The sequence below is a fragment of the Triturus cristatus genome, chromosome 1_1 (assembly GCF_964204655.1).
Source record: "Triturus cristatus chromosome 1_1, aTriCri1.1, whole genome shotgun sequence".
Lineage (NCBI taxonomy): Eukaryota > Metazoa > Chordata > Amphibia > Caudata > Salamandridae > Triturus > Triturus cristatus.
This window is the reverse complement of record NC_140579.1, coordinates 57,287,667-57,309,910: the sequence shown is the minus strand read 5'-3', so window position 1 is coordinate 57,309,910 and position 22,244 is coordinate 57,287,667. Positions and strand designations below refer to the sequence as shown.

The 22,244-nt window shown below is 43.8% G+C and overlaps 1 protein-coding gene across 2 annotated transcripts in view; it reads right to left on the bottom strand.

The window, feature by feature from the left end:
• Positions 1–22,244, bottom strand: part of LOC146869378 (E3 ubiquitin-protein ligase TRIM39-like) — a 144,474-nt gene that overhangs the window by 76,485 nt on the left and 45,745 nt on the right. For both annotated transcript variants that reach the window (XM_085599675.1, XM_085599672.1), the window contains exons 4-5: positions 19,689–19,711; positions 4,269–4,381 (exon numbers count right to left, since the gene is read on the bottom strand). In XM_085599675.1, coding sequence (XP_085455801.1) covers positions 4,269–4,381; positions 19,689–19,711 — 136 coding nt within the window. The remainder of the gene's footprint in view (positions 1–4,268; positions 4,382–19,688; positions 19,712–22,244) is intronic.

Genomic DNA, 22,244 nt, shown 5'->3' with positions numbered 1-22,244 from the left:
GATATCACTTTGAACTCAAACTCTCCTCAGCATGTGAAGGTAATGAATATAGAAAGAGATGACTTAATTAAAGTTTGCCATAATTTTCAAGAAAAGATCAAGGCTACTTGCTAATTTTGAACCTAAGAAGCGTTCAAAACTGGTAGTTCAAGAAGAAAGAAAAGTACCTAATAAATGATGGGCCGTTAAGAGTTGAACTGGAATGGTTGAACAATTTGAGGGTCATTGAAGAGATCAAGACATTTGAATGCTTAGTTTCAGAAGCTTTGGCACCAAAAGACAGAGGAAAAAGCATCAGAATGTGTGTAGACCTCTGAGACCTTAATAGGAACATCTAAGTTGGTTGCCAAACTCTGTATAAGCTCTGACCATTTTAGGTGAGTCATGTAATTGATTTGTCTTTGACTTATCACCAGTTAATGCTATAAGAAAAATCTAGACCACTGATATCTTTTGCTACTCCTATAGGTGGATTTCATTTCATTCCAATACCATTTGAACGGGCTTCTAATTGTTCGCTGAGGCTCTGGAAGGTGTTAGAAGGGGTTGAGAGCATTATGTTTTCACAAGATTACATCTTAGTTAATGACAGGAGCAAAGAAATCATGATGCAAGTTCTATAGAGAAAAGTGTCGGTTCAGAGTGAGTACTGTAGCCTACCTGGGCAATACAATCTCAGGTGAGGGAATTGCTAGATTCCATGGAATCGATTATGAAATCACCTACTCTCATTTTTAGGACTAACTGCTTATTAGTTAGATTCTTATGAATTTTACTATATTGGTTCAGTTCCTTAGGACTTTATTAAAGAAAGGTATTAAGGTTAAGTGGACTCTAGACTGCCAACAAGCTTTGGATTTGATTAAGTGACGTATGGCAAAACTTACAACATTTGATCATTTCATGTCAATAAGAGAAACATATTGACAGTGGATAGTAGTTTAATAGGCTTAGGAGTGTTGCAAGGTTTCTGCACATCCGCAGAACTATGCGCAGGATTATAGGACCTTGGTGCATAGGGGCTGTGCCTTCCTACCACCTTAGTACCCACAAGCTCTGGACCGACTAGCTAGTGTCTCACTCGCTCTCCTACACAAAACAGGAGTAGCAAATGATTGGACACCCCAGAACACAACACTCCCTGATCTCTCAGGAATCGTGGAAACAAGATACACATTGTGGCTCACTTACTCATACTCATCCACAATAGAAACAAAACAGAAACACGAAGATAGTTTAAAATATTTATTTTAATTAACGTGCTCTTAAATGCAGCATATGTGCCACAACAAGCAGTAAGATACATATTACCAATATGGTTAGCATTGCAGTAAGGCCATAGATCATGACGGGAGACGTCATTTTATAAAGACGTTAGAGAAAGAACTACCGTACCTAAACTCCCTCCCTCCCCTTGGTAAGTAGAATTATTATTATATAATAGAAGATCTCTGGGCTTTGTCAGCAGACCCCATATCTCAGAACATAGATCTTATTTCTACATCACAAGTGCGTGTTGCTTTTCTCCATGGAAAGGTCCCTCTCCAAGTGTGTCTCACCTAAGCGTGCATTCCCATAATATCAAAGTATGACTTCCCGCTTATAACAGCTGCACCGGTATGTTATGTCTAGGCGCTAGGGCCTGACCAGAACAGAATTACAAGTGGCATTGTTTATTGACCTTGCTCACAGGGTTCAGACTAAACTCCAGGAACAGACAGAGAACACGCACAGCAAAGTGTTCTGATGTGAAAGGCAGAAACGGAGTCGTGAAAAATAGAAGCATGTAGTGTCGTGTGCAAAAGCAGCATCATGGCGTCCAGGCTCATGCTAAGTTAACAATGTCGCTTATGCCCCTATCATCCACGTGACAGGAGCTGTACTCACACAAGTTGATCAATGTGGAGAGTGTGCTGCTTTTGTGTCACATACTTTGAGAGGAGTAGAGAACAATTACTCAGTAAATTGAAAAGGAGGCCTTGACATACACTTGGGCAATTTCACATTTCAGTATCTTCTTATGGAGTATACCTTATGTTGTCAGGAGTGGTCATAGACTACTGGTCAACATTGTATGACTAACATTAACTTTGATTATGGATTCAGGTTGACTAAATAGGTTTGGAGTAAGATGTAGAGGGAATAAAGTCAGTCACCGAGCTATCTGCATTTAACATGTCACCAGACAAATCACAAGTCTACTTAGCCTCTTTTACTTATGGTGTTTGTTGGATCTGTCCCTTTTTGCAGGGTCACCCTCAAATCTTTTCCCTTTACCCTCCACTCTTTGCTGGCCTTAGGACGCTGTGTATTTTAGTTCTGGTTAGCAGTGGTAAAGTGCAAAAAGTTGGACATGTAGTTTTAAGTTTTACATGTCCTGGTACTGAAACTCTTAAATTCGTTTTTCACTACAGCAAGGCCTTCCTCTCCCATAGGATAACATTGTTGTCTCCTTATCACATTTAATAAGCTGTAATTTCCAAAGGTGGTAACCAGTTCTTGGTTGGTATCTTTGGAATTGTAATGAAAAAACCTCTCTCAAGGTGAAGTCATATTTTAAATTACAATTTGGGAAATGCCACTTTTAGAAAGTTGACATTTTCCTGCCTTTAGCCATTTAGTGCCTGTAGCATGCTTCTGTGTCACATGACTGGGTGAAGCTGGCAGTTGGGCTCTGTGTACCTCCAGGACAGCCGTACACAATAGAGAGCTAAGGAGTGCATGGATGGGCTATCACTGGCTAGATTGGAGGGGGTAACTGGGCACAGCCCTACTTACATTTGACAAAGCTTGCTGTCACAAAAAGGGATGCATACCTCCTGTAGTCTGTAGCCAGGGCAGGGAGGGCAAGATGCCTGTGAACCTCGAAGGGAAACGTCTAGAAGCTTTGCCCATTTCAAAGTCAGAATATTGGACCTCGGACACCAGCTCTTCAGTACACTTCTGCACCTGTGGATACTCTGCCAGGAATAAGGACTGCTGTGCTGCTGCTGAAAGGTCTGCCACTCTGCTTGACTGCGGTCCTGCTACCTTGCTGGGCTGACCTGATGCCCTCTTGCCTGAGTGAGAAGGACTGGACCAGCATTTCTTGAACTCAGGACCCCTAAGTGACCCCAAGGGCTAGTCGGCTGGCCTGAAAATAGCCTCAGGAACAGAAGGCTCCAACAACCTTGAATCCACCACCTGAACTCTGCCATCTGTGAGTCCTACCATGCCAAAAGGTTCCACCTCAGTCCTGGGCCCTTGGAAGTGGGCATGAAGGTGCTCTGCCAGCCCATCTGTGGAACCAGCAGAACCAACACATCTCCTCTGCTCCGCAGCCTGAGTAGAACCCAAGCATTGCCTCTGCTGCGAGGGTTGTCCCAATGCAAGGAGACCACATTGACCTCGCAGCCACATCGGAACCGCTGATGTACAAAGCTTCACTGACGCAGACCCTTGCATTGCAAATCCCTCACGGACAGCAGCCTTAACGACGATGCACGTTCTCGTATCGCAGCCTCGCAGGTCTTCAGGACCGAAGCATCACCTCGGCTGCTCAACTCATCCTCAACGCCAGACTTCGCATCACAAGCCCTCGTCGACAAGATTCTTGACGACTATGCAGGAACTCACAGTTTGGTGCGACCAGATATCCACAGTTGAAGCAAACTGCTGTTTGGCACTGTTTTCACTGAAATCTTAAAACTTGCACATCTCCAATTCTACTGATTGTTTTTTGTTGTTTTGGGCTTGTTTTATTTTTTTGTCTTCTAAACATGTGTGGGATCTTTTTGTGGTGTCTTTTCACTGTGTTATGGTTTGAGGTGTTGCATAAATTTCCTACATATTGCCTCTGAGTTAAGCCTGAATGCTCCGTGCCAAGCTACCGGAGGGGCAAGCACAGGTTAGTTTAGGGTTTGCTTGTGACTTCACCCCGACAAGGATTGTGGTTTCTTCATGAGTAGGGTTCACCCCCTTTAACCAGTAACCCAGTTTCTTACAGTGCTGATAATACAAAGACCACAGCATTAGTTACATAAATATATAGATAAGTTAGAGAACTTACAAGTTGCAAGACTGTTGTACAAAGAGGACTTTGATTAATAGTTAATTCTATCATCGACTTTGATCCACTGAAACTCTTTTATAACTTGGGATGTAAGCATCTTAGAAACAACACTCATACATACAAACATGTAAACTGAATACTTTGCTGGTCTGATCAATATAGGAATATATAGTTTACTGGACATTTTTTATGACTAATGACAAGTGCAGTTTCTCACCCAATGATTCGATTATCTTTATTGGCAGGTCCACTTCCTCCTTCTCGTCTGTCTTCTCTTCTTTCTCTTTAAAGATATCATAAGCCATATGCTGTCTCATAAAATTTTCATACCTAGAAAAGTAACAAGAGGGGATGTTATCAAATTTTCTTTTACTCAGAAGGTACAGGTAGCTGTGGAGTCCTGGACTTTATCACATAAATGAGAGGAAGTAAAATACTGGTGCAGGGAACATCCACTCTGAAGCAATGAGGAATGGAATACCAAGGTAAAAACAAAAAAAGAAGCCTACACACTGAGATACCTGGTGAATAAGAGACTTCCCAAAGTAAAGGATCAGAACAGAACTGCTCTTATGAGAAAAGGACTATAAGACCTCTGAGTGTAAAGGATCAGACAAGGAGAGCACCTTTATTTAGGGAAATAAACAGAGGACTTTCCTAAAGGAACTATTTGACTGCAAATCTATGCAATTAAATAGATAAAGGATGTGCACCTCAACAATAAGAATGGGAAAAAGAACATAAACATTGAGGAACACCAAACACTCAATTCAAGTTTACAACTCAAAATACATGAATGGTTTAAAAAGTGGTCGGGTACTAAGTAGCGACATTGAGAAAAGTCTGCAGACAATGCACTCAGACCTGGGAAATACATTTCAGAGAATTAATGCAGGATGAGTATGCGGTGGGGGCTGCAATTGGATGCGGAATCGAAAATGGAAGCAGTTGAAATAACCCTCAACAGCAAGGAAGAGGCACGTCAACAGATAGAGGTTAAGCTTGAGCTGGCACTGATGACGGCTGAGAAATTGGTGAACCGCACAAAAAAGGAAAACCTACAAGAGTGCAATGGGTGGGCCAATGCCGATTGCAACATGACCAAAGGCCAAGTGATATAGTTGTGAAGTTCCATTATTTACAGTGAAAGAAGAGGTCTTCTTGGATTCTGAGAAAAGAAAAGAAATTGCAGTCCAGTGGAGTCATGTCTGATTTTTCAAGATATGTATCAGGTCACAGTGCAGTAGCAGCAAGATCTTTGCCCATCACTGATAAATTGATACATCTCAGGTAGAGATGGACATATCAATTTGTTTTGGCTTTTGAATTCAATTGCTAAGTGCTGCAGGTTTCGGACAGAACAGAAGCGGCAAACATCTTGGGGTTGAAAATGGAAGTAAGTGAAGATGCCCCCTCAATTCAGCGCAGACTATCAGCGCTTGGGAAAAGCGAAAAGAAGTCAAGCGAATATCGCTTGCTGAAGCCACAGAGTGGAACAGATCATGGTGAGAAGACACAGAAGAAAAACAGTTAAGAGTTCTGTGAGACTTGTTGAAGATGATGAGGCACAATGACCAGAGGGTAACAGGTTAGGAGAGGGAAATCTAAGACTGATATATAATACCAGAGTGGAGAAGATATAGGTACTCTGACAACAAAGAAATGACCAAATAGGTAGGCAAGGGGAGAAGACAATGGGAGAAATTTGAAGAAAACAGGGAGATTTAGATAAAAGCAGATTTGGCTAAATTAAATGACAGAAAAGAGAGCAAAGGTAGGTGAGGTGCGAAGGGGGGGTGGAAATGTGGTTGCGAGTCGCCCCAGGAATCAACATCAGGACCTGAGGTTTGATACACCCCGTGCTATACTGATAGGCGGTTGGGATACATGCAAAAGGGACAAAGAGAAGCACTGTGAGAACTAGAATTGTGTGTGGGTAGGCAGTGAATTGTCATAGTAAAGATAGGTTAAGAGGAGACACAGTTAAGGGCACAAACAATACAGACTAGATACAAGTGAGGATAGTATCGCTTAATGTCAATGACCTAGTGAAAAGAACAGTATGGTTTGGAATTATGTATAAAAGTCCCTCAGCTAAACACTAGATCTCGAAACACACTTAAGGAAAAAAAGGATCAACACGGGATAAAACACAGCACGCACCCTAATACAAATTATTCTGGAGTGAGGTCCCCACACAATAGTATGAGCTATATTCACAGAACAAGACATCCAAATAATATAAGATGGACAAAGAGGACAAAATACCTAATCCTAAAGAGTATGCTAAATGGCAGGACCTATACAGTTGCTACAATTCACACTTAACTTGATGCAGGACATATTTTCGAGAGAATTTGTAGACATAACAAAATTTGCAGAAGGAGACATTATTGTAGCTGGGGATTTGAATGAAGTCTGGGACCCCCAGAGGGACAGCTGCATGTGTGTGCTTTCTCTAAAACATGTAAAAGGGAGCTAAGGGAACTATGAATGAGGGGCATTTGGATTAAATGTGGATGAAGAGGACTATACATAGTACTCACATGTGCACTACACATATGTACACTGATTAAGTACTAATTATCCCCAGTAACCACTGCGGCTGATATAGGGACGATATCAGTTTCAGATCATGCTCCTAATTCACATAGGTATACATGTGGACATACAAATCAAATACAAGAGATCCACTTTTAAGGCACGACTGGGGCAACAGGAGGAAGGATGAATGGGACTTGTTTAAAGCTGTTATAAAGCATAAATGCATGGCCTTTTCATCTCATACGAAAACTTCCCACTAGAAGCCCAAAAACTAGAGTAAGAACAGCAGGGGGCAGAAACTCAATATAGGGCACACCCGTCAATACATTTATGCCAGAAAGCTTTGGAATTTCTAGGTCAATTAAGGGTTGCATACACCAAGAAGGAGGAGAAGTCTATGTCACGAGGGTTAACACAGAGATTTCACTGGAGATTTCAATAGAAAGGAAAAAAAGAGACAGATTATATTAGAGAAATTAGAGAGCCAGCCAAGTTGCCAGTTCTGAATAATAAATTGAAAAAATTATGAAGAGATCTGAGTATATTATGACGAAAGACTAATATTGCCAGATTCATTGCTTTCTCACATGGCCAGGATGTACCATGGACATGCGCACATTGGACAAGATGCCATGGAAAGAATGTTCAAGCAGTCCTGGTACAATCCCAAGTTTAGACTGAGCGCTGAAAGTCTGTGCCAAACGTGTGTTATCTGTCAGAAACAAAATCCTGGAAGGAAGGAAGACAGTTGTAAGTTGGGGTGTAATTGGGAGAGCAGGAGGACCTTTCACCTCACTACGAATCGATTTTATTGAACTGCCACCATGTAATGGACTAAAGTATGTCTTGGTCATTGTTTGTTTGTTTTCATGCTTGGTGGAAGCCTACCCAACGAGAAGGAATGACAGTCTTACTGTAGCAAAATTGTTGCTGAGAGAATTAATCCCGAGATTCAGTTTTCCAGTCACTTTGGAATCAGATAGAGGATCGCATTTTAATAATGAAATCATTTGAATGATCTGTGCTGCTTTACAAATTGAACAGAAATTGCATTGTGCCTACAGACCAAATTAATGGCACAATAAAGTCCAGATTAGGGAAGTGATGTGCATCCGCAACACTAAAATGGCTTGATGCTTTGCCCCTGGTATTGATGAGTCTCAGAAGTGTACCTGACATAGACTGGATTAAGTCCCCCATAAGATGCTGATGGGGAGAGCAATGAGACAAGCATACATACCTGCAAATAAATTGATTAACCTATCTGATGATCGTGTGCTGGATTATTGTAGAGGAATGGCTGACCTGGTACGTTCTGTGTCTCGCCAGGTTGGAGGAGATGCCACACCGACTCAGCGGGATCAAGCACACGACCTGAATCCTGGAGAGTGGGTCCTAGTGAAGAAGCACACGACGAAGACGTGTCTAGAACCCCATTGGAGAGGCCCTTACCAGATCATATTTTGGCGGCGACCACAGCAGTGAAGTGTTTTAGTTTGCCAAATAGGATGCATGCAAGCCATACCCGTCTAGTCCCAAGTCCAATCGATAGACCTGAAGAGCAGCAACTGAGAAACAGAAATCTACAACCAGTAGCTGAAGTGTGTGAAGCTGAAGAGTCTGGAGTGACAGATTCTGATGAACATTTTGATAATGAACAGCCAAGGATAAGTCGAGTAGAATGGGCACCAGATACTGGGACAGAAGAGACTGCTGTTGAGTCAGAAGAAGGTGAAACTGCTATTGAACCAGGAGAAGGTGAAACAGCTGTTGAGACAGAAGAAGAAAAAGCTGAGGTTCCAAAGACCATCCCAATCAATCAATCAATCAATCAATCAATCAAGCATTTATAGAGCGCGCTACTCACCCGTGAGGGTCTCAAGGTGCAAGAAGGGATGGGGGATGAAGCAGCTACTGATCGAACACCCAGGTCTTGAGGAGTCTCCTGAAGGTCGGCAGGTCCTGGGTCTGTCGCAGGAGGATGGGGAGGGTGTTCCATGTCTTGGCAGCAAGATGGGAGAATGATCTGCCGCTGGTGGTTGTTCTGCGGATGCGTGGGACGGTGGCGAGGGAGAGATCAGTGGAGCGAAGCTGACGGTTCAGGGTGTAGAAAGTTAGTCGTTCGTTGAGGTATGCTGGTTCGGCGTTGTGGAGTGCTTTGTGAGCGTGGGTGAGGAGCTTGAAGGTGATCCTCTTGTTGACCGGGAGCTAGTGCAGGTCTCTCAGGTGGGCGGTGATATGGCTCTGGCGAGGGATTCCGAGGATGAGGCAAGCGGAGGCGTTTTGTATGCGTTGGAGTCTTTTCTGGAGTTTGGCCATGGTTCCTGCGTAGAGGACGTTGCCGTAGTCCAACCTGCTGCTGACGAGGGTTTGGGTGACCGTCCTTCTGGTTTCGGTGGGGAGCCATCTGTAGATCTTGCGTAGCATGCGGAGGGTGTTGAAGCAGGAGGAGGAGACAGCGTTGACTTGCTGGGTCATAGAGAGCATTGAGTTCAGGATGAACCCCAGGTTGCGTGCGTGGTTGGTGTGTGTCACGGCAGCTCCTAGCGTGGCTAGCCACCAGGAGTCGTCCCATATGGAGGGGGTGGAGCCAAGGATGAGGACCTCCGTGTTGTCAGAGTTCTGTTTCAGATGGCTGGTCTTCATCCACTCTGCGACGGGCTTCATTCCCTCGTGGAGGTTGGATTTGGCGGTGGCGGGGTCCTTGGTGAGGGAGAAGATCAGCTGGGTGTCGTCGGCGTACGAGGTGATGTTGAGGTGGTGCGCTCGGACGATGTTGGCGAGTGGTGCCATGTAGATGTTGAAAAGGGTCGGGCTGAGGGATTATCCTGGGGGTACGCCGCAGGTGATCGTGGTGGCTTCGGACCGGAAAGGGGGGCGGTGGACTCTCTGGGTTCTGCCGGTGAGGAAGAAGGTGATCCAGTTCAGGGTTTTGTCATGGAGGTGTGTACGCAGGGTGTGGTGGCAGACAGTGTCGAAGGCAGCCGAGAGGTCCAGGAAGATGAGGGCTGCTGTTTCGCTGTTGTCCAGGGTCCTGATGTTGTCGGTGGCGGCGATGAGGGGGGGTTTTGGTGCTGTGATTGCTGCGGAGACCGGATTGGGAGGAGTCAAGATATTGTTCTTCTCTAGGAAGTGGGTCAGTTGTCTGTTGGTGGTTTTCTCAATGACTTTTGCCGGGAACGGGAGCAGGGAGATGGGACGAAAGTCCTTGAGGTCCTTTGGGTCTACCTTGGGTTTCTTGAGTAGGGCGTTGATCTCGGCGTGTTTCCAGCTCTCTGGGAAGGTAGCGGTCTCGAAGGAGCTGTTGATGATCTTTCGGAGTTGAGGTGCGATGATGGAGCTTGCTTTGTTGAAGATGTGGTGGGGGCAGGGGTCGGAAGGTAAGCCGGAGTGGATGGTGTTGATGATTTTGGTGGTGTCTTCGTCATTGTTCCAGGAGAGCAGGAGGTCAGTGTGTTTGGTGGGCATTGAGGCAGGGGTGTCAGCGTCTGTCGTCGGTGTCTGGGTGTCGAAGCTGTTGTGGATGTCTGTGATCTTGCGGTGGAAAAAGGTGGCCAGGGAGTTGGAGAGTTCTCGCGATGGCAGGATGTCATTGGAGCTGGAGCTGGGGGTGGCAAGTTATTTCACAATGTTGAAGAGCTCTTTGCTGTTGTGTGCGTTGTTGTCGATGCGTTTCTTGAAGGAGGTCCTTTTGGCGGATCGGATGAGTTGGTGGTGCTAGTGTCTGGCATTCTTGAGGGCTGCATGGTTGTCTGGTGTCTGGTCTTGGTGCCACTGTTTGTCAAGCCTTCGGCTGGTTTGCTTGGAAGTCTGGAGGTCGGCTTTGAACCAGATGGCTCTCATGTCGGTGCACCTGTTAGAGGGTTTCCTGATCGGGGTGAGGATGTTGGTGCAGTCGTTGATCCATTGTCTGAAGTTGTGGGCCACTGCGTTGGTGTCAGAGGGCTCGGATGGGGGTCTCGGGCGAGGTCGGTGAGGAGATGGTCTTCGGTGACTTTGTTCCAGCTGCGGAGTGGGATTCATTGCGGTTGGTTGTGCGCGGTGTATTTCTCGAATGAGAAGTGGATGCAGTGGTGGTCGGTCCAGTGGAGTTCGGGGGTGTGGCTGAAGGTGACGTGGTTGCTGGCGGAGAAGATAGGGTCGAGCATGTGTCCGGTAGAGTGGGTGTCGTGATGAGCTGTTTGAGCCCGAGGTTGGCGAGGTTGTCGATCAGGGTTGTGGAGTTGTTGTCGCTGGCTTTCTCGAGGTGGAAGCTCAGGTCTTCGAGGAGGATTTAGTCTGTGGAGGTGAGGGCGTGCGTGCTGATGAGGTCGGCGATTGAGTTGCGGAACTGTGGTCGGGGTCCCGGGGGTCTTTAGACAAGGGTTCCTCTGAGGATGATGTTGTGATCGACGTGGATCTGGAAGTGTAAGTTTCGGCCATGCTGAGGGAGTCTTCGGTGTTTGTCAAAATTCTGTTGGTGTTCCTGTGGATGATGGCGATTCCTCATCCTGGTATGTTGTTTCGGTCCCTGCGGGTGATCTTGTAGCCATCCGGGATGGCTATGGCTATGTCGGGCACCGAGGAGGCGTTCATCCAGGTCTCCGTGAGGAAGGCGACGTCCGATAAGGATGAATCGAGAAGGTCCCTGAGTTCAACGGCGTGCTTGTGGACTGAGCAGTTGTTGAGTAGTATGCATCTGAGATTGTTGTGGCCTGCTTTGGTGGGGTGGGCAGGACATGTGGGTGTGCGCTGGCTTGTGTAGCTGCAGTTTTGGCAGGTGAAGGGTCTGTGGGTGAGCTTCGGGGTGGCCTGGAAGCAGGTGGCGGGTCGGCCGGCGTTGAGTGCATGGAGGGTGTTGGCATTGTAGTGGCGTCTGGTGTTATGGTGCTCGCGGGGGCCAGGGGGTCTGGCGCTGGGTACGGTCCGGGCGCAGACGGGCTTGCCTTAGTCTCGCCTTTGGCACGCCAGTGGTGCGCACGCTGCGCGCGTCTGCTGCGCTACCTCACGGCAGTCGCCATATAAAGGGGAGGGGGCAGGAGCAGAGGTAGGGGGTGGGAGCGGGCCGGATCAGGGGGTGGGGCCGCAGGGGCAGCAGCAGCAGGAAAAACAACGTAAGCACACAGGGAGGCTAAAAGAAACAAGAATCACACTAAGACTAAAGTGAAACAGGAAAATACAAATAAACAAAGTACAGGCACAGAATACAGGCACACAAGGGCAACGGCAACGGCAACGAAGAGTGACAGGGGGGGCCTCTAGCAGACAAAAAGGTGAACTGCAGGGGCGGAGCAGTGGCGCAGGAATGGGCTACTGGCTTGAACCCTGAATGGAGGGCACAGAGCTGGAGGCTGGAGACCGGCAGACAGGCGGAGCTGCAGGGGAGAGGGCTGGCCTTGATCCGGTGGTCAAGGATTCACTCTCCAAGAAAATGAGCTCTCAAAAGAAATAGAAGAAGGAGAAATAGCTATTGAGACATAATCAAGCACTAAACCTACAGGGACTGAAAACCAAGGAAGCCAAGAAAAACAGATAGAAATAAGACAAAATAAGAGAAATGGTGAACAGAACACAGAAGGCAAAAAGATGGTGCAGGTAAAGAAACCCAGAAAGGGAGATGGTTGGCCAAGTGGGGCAAGAAGATTAAAATACAGAATAGTAAGAAGAATATTAAGAAGAAGACCAGAACAAAGCAACACAATTTCAAGTCAGGCAGAAAAGGTAGATTTAGTGGGAATAAAAAGAAGAAGATCGAAAAGAACAAGAATTCCCTGCAGGAAGTACAAAGCCCCTGAATGGACCTATGTGATCCTCGAAGAGTTTGAAAGTTTAGGCCTAAGTGAGGAAAATGATACTGAAAAGGAAGATGAGAAAAAATTAAGACCACCTTAGTAAGAACTGTTACAAATTGAGGTGGAGGAAATGTTGTCGTCTGAAGTCATCTGTGGACTCAGAAATAGCCAAGGAAGATGAAGACAAAGTCATTAGGTGTAAGATTACACCACTTTATATATATATATATATTATTCTTTTTAATAGATAAAAGTGTTATTAGATTTTTCTTAGGCCCTAACACAGAATAATTATTAGAATTTTTCACATTTTTATAGAATACTAAAATAGCAGGAAATGAAGTGACTGGACAACCAACATCTAAACTAAAATGTAGATGTATTCAATTTTGCTTATGTAATGTCTTTCTACTAACATCCTTGTGTAACTTATTAATTGTTATCAAACCAATTTTTAATGTGAATAACAATGGAAATAACACTAATAATGTCTATGATGAAAAAATGAAAGATGTTGCTAACGAAAACTAATGAAAAGCAATCTGATGGAAGTATTTTCCATCATGATGAATCAACTAATAACTTTTCTTTAAATGTGTTTACTAAACTGTTGTATGAGTATACTAACACCATGAATATGAGCGATTGTTATGTTTGCATGAAATTACCATCATCTGTCTCTGAGGCTAAAACCTACCATCATCTGTATTTAACATATGCTGTTTCATGTAGTGTACTTAGTAGTCTATTTTACATGGAAGTTAAGTTGGAGTATCAATATACAGATGTAGACTTAGTATTTTCTTAAGTTCCAATTATACGAGAACTGAACAAAGTAGAAAGTGGGATTTGGTAGAACACAGAAGAGAAAGTTTTCAGAAGAAAGTTGCTAAGCAAAAACACAAGAATCACCTTGGGCATTTAGAGAGGGAAAATATGAAAAGAGTGAAAAATATGCTGCAATGTCCCTGGACTGGTCACAGAAAGGAAAGTTATGTTTGTTGAGAGCAAAGACTAACTATAACAATTATTTTATTGGCACTAGTGAATCTGAGCATACTTTTCAAATTACTGGAGGTTGGGGATTAAAAGGTAGAACTGATCCTGTTTTCCCTGGGATATATTATGTGTGTGGTAGGAAAGCCTATTACAGGTTACCTGCTCACTGGTATGGGACTTGTTACTTTGGGATTGTTTTTCCAAAGGTCTATCATATAGACCAAAGAGATCATAGTGTCAATGAAATAAAGCAAGGATTATCACGTAAAAGGAGAGCAAGTTTTTCTGAAATAATAGGTGACTTATTTTCTGCACTAATACCATCAGTTGGTGTAGTCCTAAATTCACATAAAATTCTAAAACTATCTACAGTAGTTGATCGGTTATCAACAGATACTGCTGGTGGATTTTTAATGATTGATACCGAAATGGTGACAATAAGATCAATGGATTTGTAAAGTAGACTTGCCCTTGACATTATTTTGGCAAAGGAGGGTGGAGTCTGTGGAACGTTGAAAATACAACACTGTTTTACCTATATCCCTGATAAAAGTAAAGGGATAGAAGGATATATGAGGAACATTACTAAGTTGCATAAAGATTTAACCCAACTGGAGGTTGACGGTGTTTGGAAGAAAGTTAGTAAGAGTGTTTCAGCTGTGAGAAATTGTTTTTCAACGTTTTGGAAAAGTCTTTTGAGAAAGATAGTAATGCCAGTACTTTCGATAGCAGTAAAATTTTAATAATAATGATAGCGTATAAATGTTGTAAGTGCGTGAAAGGAAGAAAAATGTTATAAAAAGAGAGAAATAGAACTAGAAGAGATAAATGAAGACTATTATGATATAATGAAAAGACTAAATGAGAGGGCCATGAAAGGAGAGAAAGACACTAAATCCTAGATACAATGAAAGGTGACACTCGGTATGGTGAGTATTTATGATGGCTTCAAAAGCCATCAGACGGGGGAATTGATGGAGCGAGGATTCAAAAAGAAAAAAAAAGGCAACCCGCTTGTATCGAGTGCCCCTGTAATACGTACTAATTTTAAGTAGAAATTAGAATTAACATGCAGCTACACACCACACATTGTGAATTTGCTTAGCGATATGCATGGAATTAATCCTAACAATACGTAAATAATCAGGTCTGTAATAATATTGTGTGTAGAACATGTTATGAATATATTGCATGGCATATTGCATGTATATGTAGTAAAAAGGCATGACGTGTGTTGCTTTGTCATAATTATTAATGCCGCTTCTTGTTTATGCTATGCTAGGATAACTGTTAACCTGGACTAGAGTTAAGGTGGGTGGGTAACAGTGAATATTTAATTGCCACATTATTAATAAAGGTTTGCTGTGATGGGTGAAACTTGCAGCGCACATTAACAACGTGACTGTGTGGCTGAAAAGGCTTAACAAGCTGAAAGAACATGACACAGTGAAGGACAAGACGCTTGACGAGCAGCCAACTCCAATTAACTCCTTGTGAAAATCCACAAAATGATGAATGTATTAAAATTTGTCCTTAAGTCGATACTTTCACCTCATGAGAGAATAGGGATGTATACTGAATATGTGGGAACGACAAGCCTGACAATGGGGCCAGTCAAAGAAGTATGACTTAATGATAGGGTGATCAACCGCCTCACTTTTTGACCAATCCTGTAGCTAAAATGGGTGATTTTTAGCAACTTTAGCGGGATGGAATCTGTATGGTAAGGGTATAAAGGATAGGTGATTTAGGGGTGGGGTTAGAAACGAGGGCGGCAGATGTGGCTGCTGCATTAGGCGTGAGGAGATTGCTGATTGTCGGGTTGCAGAGAGACCTAGCTGTTCCAGTCCTATCCTTATCCTGATCTTAGAGTCTTTGATCCCTGACTCTTTGTCTGGGGGTCCCCTGCCGCTACCTAGGCCTGGGTGGTGGTTTTCCTCGCTGTTATTTTTTGGGTTGGTGTCTTTGATATTTCGAAGTTATAATCCGTGTTCTTTAGTCTCTTCATCTATCTTTCCCAAATCGAGATTTGATTTATGCACATGTCAGATGTCTCTTCATCTATCCCCTCATGCAACTTATGTTGTCTTGAAATTGATTATTTGTTGACGGTTTAGAGTGTATTTTCTCTCATGAGGTAATTTTAAAGACTAATGCACTTTGAGTGAGATAAATTTAACAAATTGCAAACAATGAGTCTGTGATTATTTTTGTCCGTTTATTATTTGCCTTCAATTTTTCCACTAATTGGTCCATCGACCAAGAAGATGGAAATTTGAACGAGAATGTTTATTGTGTAGAATATGAACAGTCCAAAATTTCGACTATTGAATATGAAGTGGTAAGAAATTCGTAAACTTGACACCAGCGCCACAGGGACTTGGGTGTATGTGTATGGGCCAAAGTAAATTAAATAATTGAGTGTTCGTCCCTGTCCAAATTATTGGGTCCACGCTGGATCAATATCATTGGACAAATCAGACCCAAAACAACTAAACAATCTTCACGATGGCCCAGTGACTGGATGATAACATGTTAAAATTCAACGGAGATAAAACACAATTTCTGGGTTGCTCCCCGGTGAAACTGCAACATGAACTCCCAGCTACATTTTGACCATGGCCGAAAAATTCGGATCCGGACCCAGCACATTCAGTATGAATTTTGGTAGCCGAAAATGTCCCCTTGCTCCCCTAGCTTTATATGAGGATTCAGGTGTTGGTTGCCAAGCTTGCACTAAACAAAGGAAGACAGGACTCTTCAACTGAGATACTGCAGAAACTTCACTGGTTGCCAGTAAAAGGTGCATCTTTAAGGCTTTATGCATACTGCATAGGGGAGTAAATTGCATGGGACACAAAGCTCTACAACAGAAAGTTAAACTCTATAGGCCTGCATGAACCTTAAGTTCATCCCATGCTGGCCTAGTATCTGTTCCTTCTTTTAAAAAAACACAACTTGGAGGCAGAACCTTCTAGGTCAAAGGTGCTCAACTATGGAATGACCTCCCACTCTTCCTAAGAACCAACACCAACCTGTTGAGTTTTAGGAATAATATAAAAACATTTGGCCAGATGTACGACCATGACAATTTGCAACTCGCAAATTGCCCTCGATTACAAGTTGCAAACTGCCATGTACAACAGTGTCTGAGACACTATTTGCGATTCCCAATGGGGTCACAAATTGCGAGCCTCATCAATATTCATGAGGCACTCGCAATTTGCGACCCCATTGGGAATGGCTGGCAGTCCCAGGGATGGTGGCCTGCTGGGCTCAGCAGATCTCCATGTCTGGGACTGCTTTTAAATAAAGCAGTTTTTTTTTAAGCAGCCTGTTTTTCTAAATGTAAAACTGGATGCATTTAAAATAAAAATAATGAAAAGTTTTCGTTTAAGTTTTTTAAGGGCAGGTAGTGGTCCCTGGGACCACTGCCTGCCCCTAAAAAATATTGTCCCCTGCATTTGCAAAGGGGAAGGGGCCACCTGGGGACCCCTTCCCATTCGTGAATGCAATACAATCCTCCAGAAGAGAGCGGTAAATTGAGAGTGTTTTGCGACCGTAATTGTGGTTGCAAAACATTCCTACATAGAGTAGAGACTCGGTATTAGGAAGGGACGCCCTTGGCATGCCCCTTCCTGATAGCGACTCGCAATTCCTATTTAACGAGTCACAAAAAAATGCGACTCGCTAAATAGGAATTTTACATTGGCAAACCAGTTTGCGCATGAAATTTAGGGTCGTACATCTGGCCCCTGGCTCTTTCCCTGGAAATAGAGGGTTATATTAGAGTAACACAATGCTAAGTTTTAATAGCATTTCTCCTCTTTACTAATAAGTTACCAGCGCCAAGATGCCCGTTGGGTGATAGCTGCGCTCAACCTATGGTTAATAATAATAATATTTAGAGAAGCTGTTTGCCCTGAATTATAGGGTATCAAGAGGAAAAGCTGGGGGCCTCAATTGTGGATGATGACGCAAGATGGGTAATAAATATGCTCAAGAATAATATTGTCAGAGGACAGGATGAATTTGGGATTCCTTTCTATAAAATATATGCTAATAGACTACTCCCCAGACTTGCTGCTCTGTTTAGCAGCTGTGCAGGAAAGGGGATAGCCCCTTTAATGGGGAGGGTAACAATCACGGTCTTGCCTAACCCGTGCAGTGATAAAAAAAACTATGCTCGTCGTATAGGATTATTGCTCTCCTTAATATAGATGATTAGCTGTATACAAAGCGATACCTGACCCTGTGCGTCCCGGGAACAGTCCAGCCCGAACTGCCAAGCCATGTCTTCCCTGGACCGGAAACAAGCATCCTGGGACCGGTTTCGGGTTCATAACCCTCATCAACCAGGCTGTCTTGCATCCAGTGGCAAAGTGAGCAAGGGACCCACGTCTGGGCATACCCTGCCAATTTAGGGCGAACAATGCGATACCAAAGGGGATGATGGACGGAGCGTTTGAGCAAATCAAACACTCACCCCTTGTCAACTGATCTGGGTTTAATCCATCATCATTTTTTAGCTCACTCCCCCACCCCAGTTCAGACATGGCCATATGCAAATCAGTCTGACCCTGTGCCTCATGGGAACAGTCCAGCCCGAACTGCCAAGCCATGTCTTCCCTGGACCGGAAACAAGCATCCTGGGACCGGTTTCGGGTTCATAACCCTCATCAGCCAGGCAGCTGTATACAAAGGCACTGGCAATGAAGTTGGAGTAAACCCTCAATAAATTGATACACCTCGATCAATGCAGATTTCTGGATGGTAGACAGACTCACAACAGCATACGTAGGGTTGTATAGTGGGCAAAAAACAAGAAGAAAGTGCTGGCAATACTACTTTTTTTTTTGCAGAGTTTTATATAGCGCGAACTTGACCCGAATCCAATCAGGTATCAGAGCGCTTTACATAGCACCAGTTACGTTACATTAGGACACACATTCATTCTTTGTTAGGCATGGGGAGATCAAGTGATTTGCCCAGAATCACAGGATGTTCAGCGTCATTACCGAAACTCGAGCCCAGTTCCCAGGTCCGTGGTCGAGCGCCGTAGCCGTAAGGTCAACTCCTCTCCCCTTGCCTTGGATGTGGAAAAGGTCTTTAACCGTGTGGACTGGCTCCTTCTGCAAGGAGTGATGTTTTGGATGGTCCTTGGACCTAACAATTTAAAGATGGTGGCAAACTCCACACAACCCTTAGTGTGGTCTGTCGCAACCTATATATTTGTGGAGTGTCTCCTGAGGGCTACCCCCGTCTCCATTACTCTGTACTCTGCACGATGAACTAAGACAAGACATTTGCCCGTTATAGAAGGGTTCACATTTAGAAAAGATAAAATTAGTATTATGGTATATGCGGACTATGTTCTTCTTACTCTGGTCTCCACATAGAAATCCTTACCAGTGGTCATAGCGAACAATGAAACAGTACAAGGATAGAAGATAAACCTGGAGAAGTCAGGAATATTGAATCTGCCCCTGGGGTATGAAAACAACACATAACTTAAAAAGACAATTCTGAGCAAATGGGCGGAACGGCAAATTAAATATTTTGGTGTCCTAATTACCCCACTATGAGACCTATTAAAAACTAACTACCTACATCTGTCTGCTTCAATTAAGGAGGACATGACTAGGTGGGTACAACTCTATATCTCTTGGCTGGCACAAATAAATGTCATAAAAATAATTTTGTTGCTGAGATTCCTATACCTTTTGGAGGCTTTGCCCATCCCTGTTGAAGTTGTGTTCCTAGAACAAATATAGAAACAACTTACAATGTTCATCTGGAACAAAACCAGGGCTAGGATTCCTACCATATTATTGCAACATGCCAGGCCCAAAAGAGGTATGACACGTACTTACACATGCACTATGTGCTATGTGGCCACAAAAATGCAAGTGATGACAGAATGGTTGAAGGGGGGAATCAGACAGACTTTGGGTACACTTGGATCATTTTGGCAGGCAGCTGGCTGTGGAAATCACATACCCCACCTAAGGTATTCTTCAATAGTCCAGTGGCCACAACACTTAACGTATGGTATTAGGTGGCAACACATAGGGGGCTGGCAACATTCCCCTCTCTCATATGTTTAATCTTTTTTTAAATATCTGTGACAAAACAAGTACCTCTCATGGAAAAAGGTTTTGAAAAACTAGGCTGTTAGCACCTAATTTGAAGATGGAGATCTATCAAAAACCTCACCCAAAAGACACAAACACGCAACTAAGACTGTAGAGTGAAATAAGTCATTGTAATGGTTCCTCGATTTTTTGTATCTTGTGAGCTGTTAATGGAAAATATACACATACCTTCTCAAGGTGCTCTTCACATCCTGGGGAGAGAAGCACAAGCAGGTCAACATAGAACCAGCAGAGTTTATGTTCACAGCAAAGTTTATATTTTAAAAACACCACTCACAAATTTACACATATGAACAAATATATTCACTAGTTCACACATTTTTATAACCAAACTTCACAGGTAAAGCGCGAGGCACAGATTTACTGGATTCAATTATGGATGTGTTCGATATAATAAGAGTCTAGAACCAGATACCAAGGTACACTAACAACATCAAAAGTCTTTCTTCAAACTAGGATTAGTTCTGAAAAGGAAATCATTGTCCAGAAGTGGAATATCTTCTGCATGTTGTGTGATGGGCAACTCCACAGGGCCCCAGGACTCAGTACAGAGCTGGCACCTCTTGTTCTGGGCACAGGAGCAGTGGCTCCCCTCCTCGCTGAGATATGTTAGGGTCTTATGAGGGAAAATACATTCAGTGGAAGCAGTAGGGTATACAAATGTTTACATTGGCCATATGAAACCCAGGTCTGTTGTGGTACTCTTTATGTATATAAACCAATATCACTGCAGTAATCTGGGGTCAAAGAACACAAGGCAAGCGGGCACATGGAGCAATAATCCCCAGGCCACAAAACAGACAACAAATGGAAATGTAATAAAGCAATTAGATTCTCAGGAGTAAGACCAATGGTTTGGCATTCTTAAACACAGACATCTGGTAGGGGAAGAACACAACCTCTGGGAGGAGGGAATCTTTTGTATGTATCACAGATCCTGGCCTCTTGAAAAAAAATATACATCTTCAGTCAGTGTAGAAAATATGTAGACATGCACTGTTTGAATGAATGAACTCCTTTACTTGTGAATCTGTGCCAGGAAAGGGTTCAATATCAAGACCACTGGACACAAGGGGCCAGACAGTACTGACTGCCTACTCTCTCTGCTCAAGGTCGCTGGCTGTTCTTGGTAATATTCAAGATGTACCTGCATGTCCCACATCCCCTTTGCATGAAGCATGCACCAACAAAAAACTGCTGCTTGTGTGTGCCCTTCGGTCTTATAGGTGTTGATGTTGAAGGCCTCATAGCTCTCAGTCACCACTGAGCCGGACTCACAAGAGTTGCATTAGCTGTTCCTCTGCTCCAGGACATAGAAATGTATTCTTGTCTTTCTTCTTTCTTGCATGGCTCTGTGTGGGCCAACCTCTTTTGAATCAGGCACTCTCAATCCTGAAAATCACTGACTCCTTGCAGTAGTTTTCAACTAAGTTCTCAGTGCTTTGGGGCATTGCATCAATCACTGCAGTTGCTGCTTTTGGTGCTCTCTGTCTCAGGCTGATGCCCTGAGGAAGTAGACACTGGCTTCTCGTAGGAAGTACCAATGCAAGTGCAAGGCTCAAACTCTGTCCTTAAGATCTGCGAAGAACCATTGCTGCGGATAGCTCATGGAGGCCACACCACCATGGGTCTCCACTAAGAGTTTGGTAGATCCCTTTAATCAGGGGTTCTTAGCCTGTGGTCCTTGGACCATGGGAGTCCACAATGCATCTTCAGGGGGTCCATGGCTGTGTAGAAAATTAAATAATAGTGGCAAAATAATAAACTATATATACTCTGCAAAGGTGAAGGAGATTGATATTGTAGGCTAAAGATTAGGTTTGTGTCCTTTTACTGATTCGTGGGAGCCCAGCAAGTGATGCAAAACAGAATCTAGAGTGAACAATTTAATGAAAGCAACCGCTGCATTCTGACAAAAGGAGAGCAAGCATTCTGAGTAAACACGATTAAGTGATATTCTACAACTTATCATATAAGTTCATCTTTTAAAAATAAAAGTACATTCTGAAAACCTTCAAACTTCGCATAAAACTAACATTTTGAGTTTTGCGTGATTCTTTGTCAAATAAATACATTCTTTTGTAATGAGTTTGATGTATACTTGTTTCTCTATTTTGTGCATTGTTTTGGAGGTTCAATCCGTAGAAATATCTTCTTGAGGGATCCCCGACTTCCAGTAGTGGTTGTGTGGAGGTTCACAAACGTTGAAAGGTTATGGGCCAGTTCACTGGGTGATTGTGCAGGCTACGGAGGGTCAAAGCTTAGGATCCAAATAACGCAGAGACCAACTTCCAATTCAAGCAAGTCGGATCATGGATACTTGCAACAGCATTTCTCCTTCCAGCGCTGGAAGAGTGAAGTTTGGCCCTCAAGAGATTTAACCTATGCTGGGGTAGAACACCCCATTCCAAGCGACGAGAGACAAACTCAATTCTGCATCTGAGTTTATTGCTGGTTACTTGAGAGGGGACCCAGTGTCCCCCCATTCAACAGAAGACCTAGTTTAGCGTCTCTTAAGACCCTGCGAAGAAGTGTAGTGGCCACAATGGCACTGGAGGCATGTGGTCTGCTTGAGTGTACTGCATCTTTTTCATTGGTCATGTAACTCCACATCCTGCCTCTGATATTTTCACTGTCTTTGTGATCAGTCTGCTAAGTGGCCTTCTCCACTAGCTGCACTGATCTTTTCATGCTCGACTTGTGAAGGCGTAATACGCCAAACCG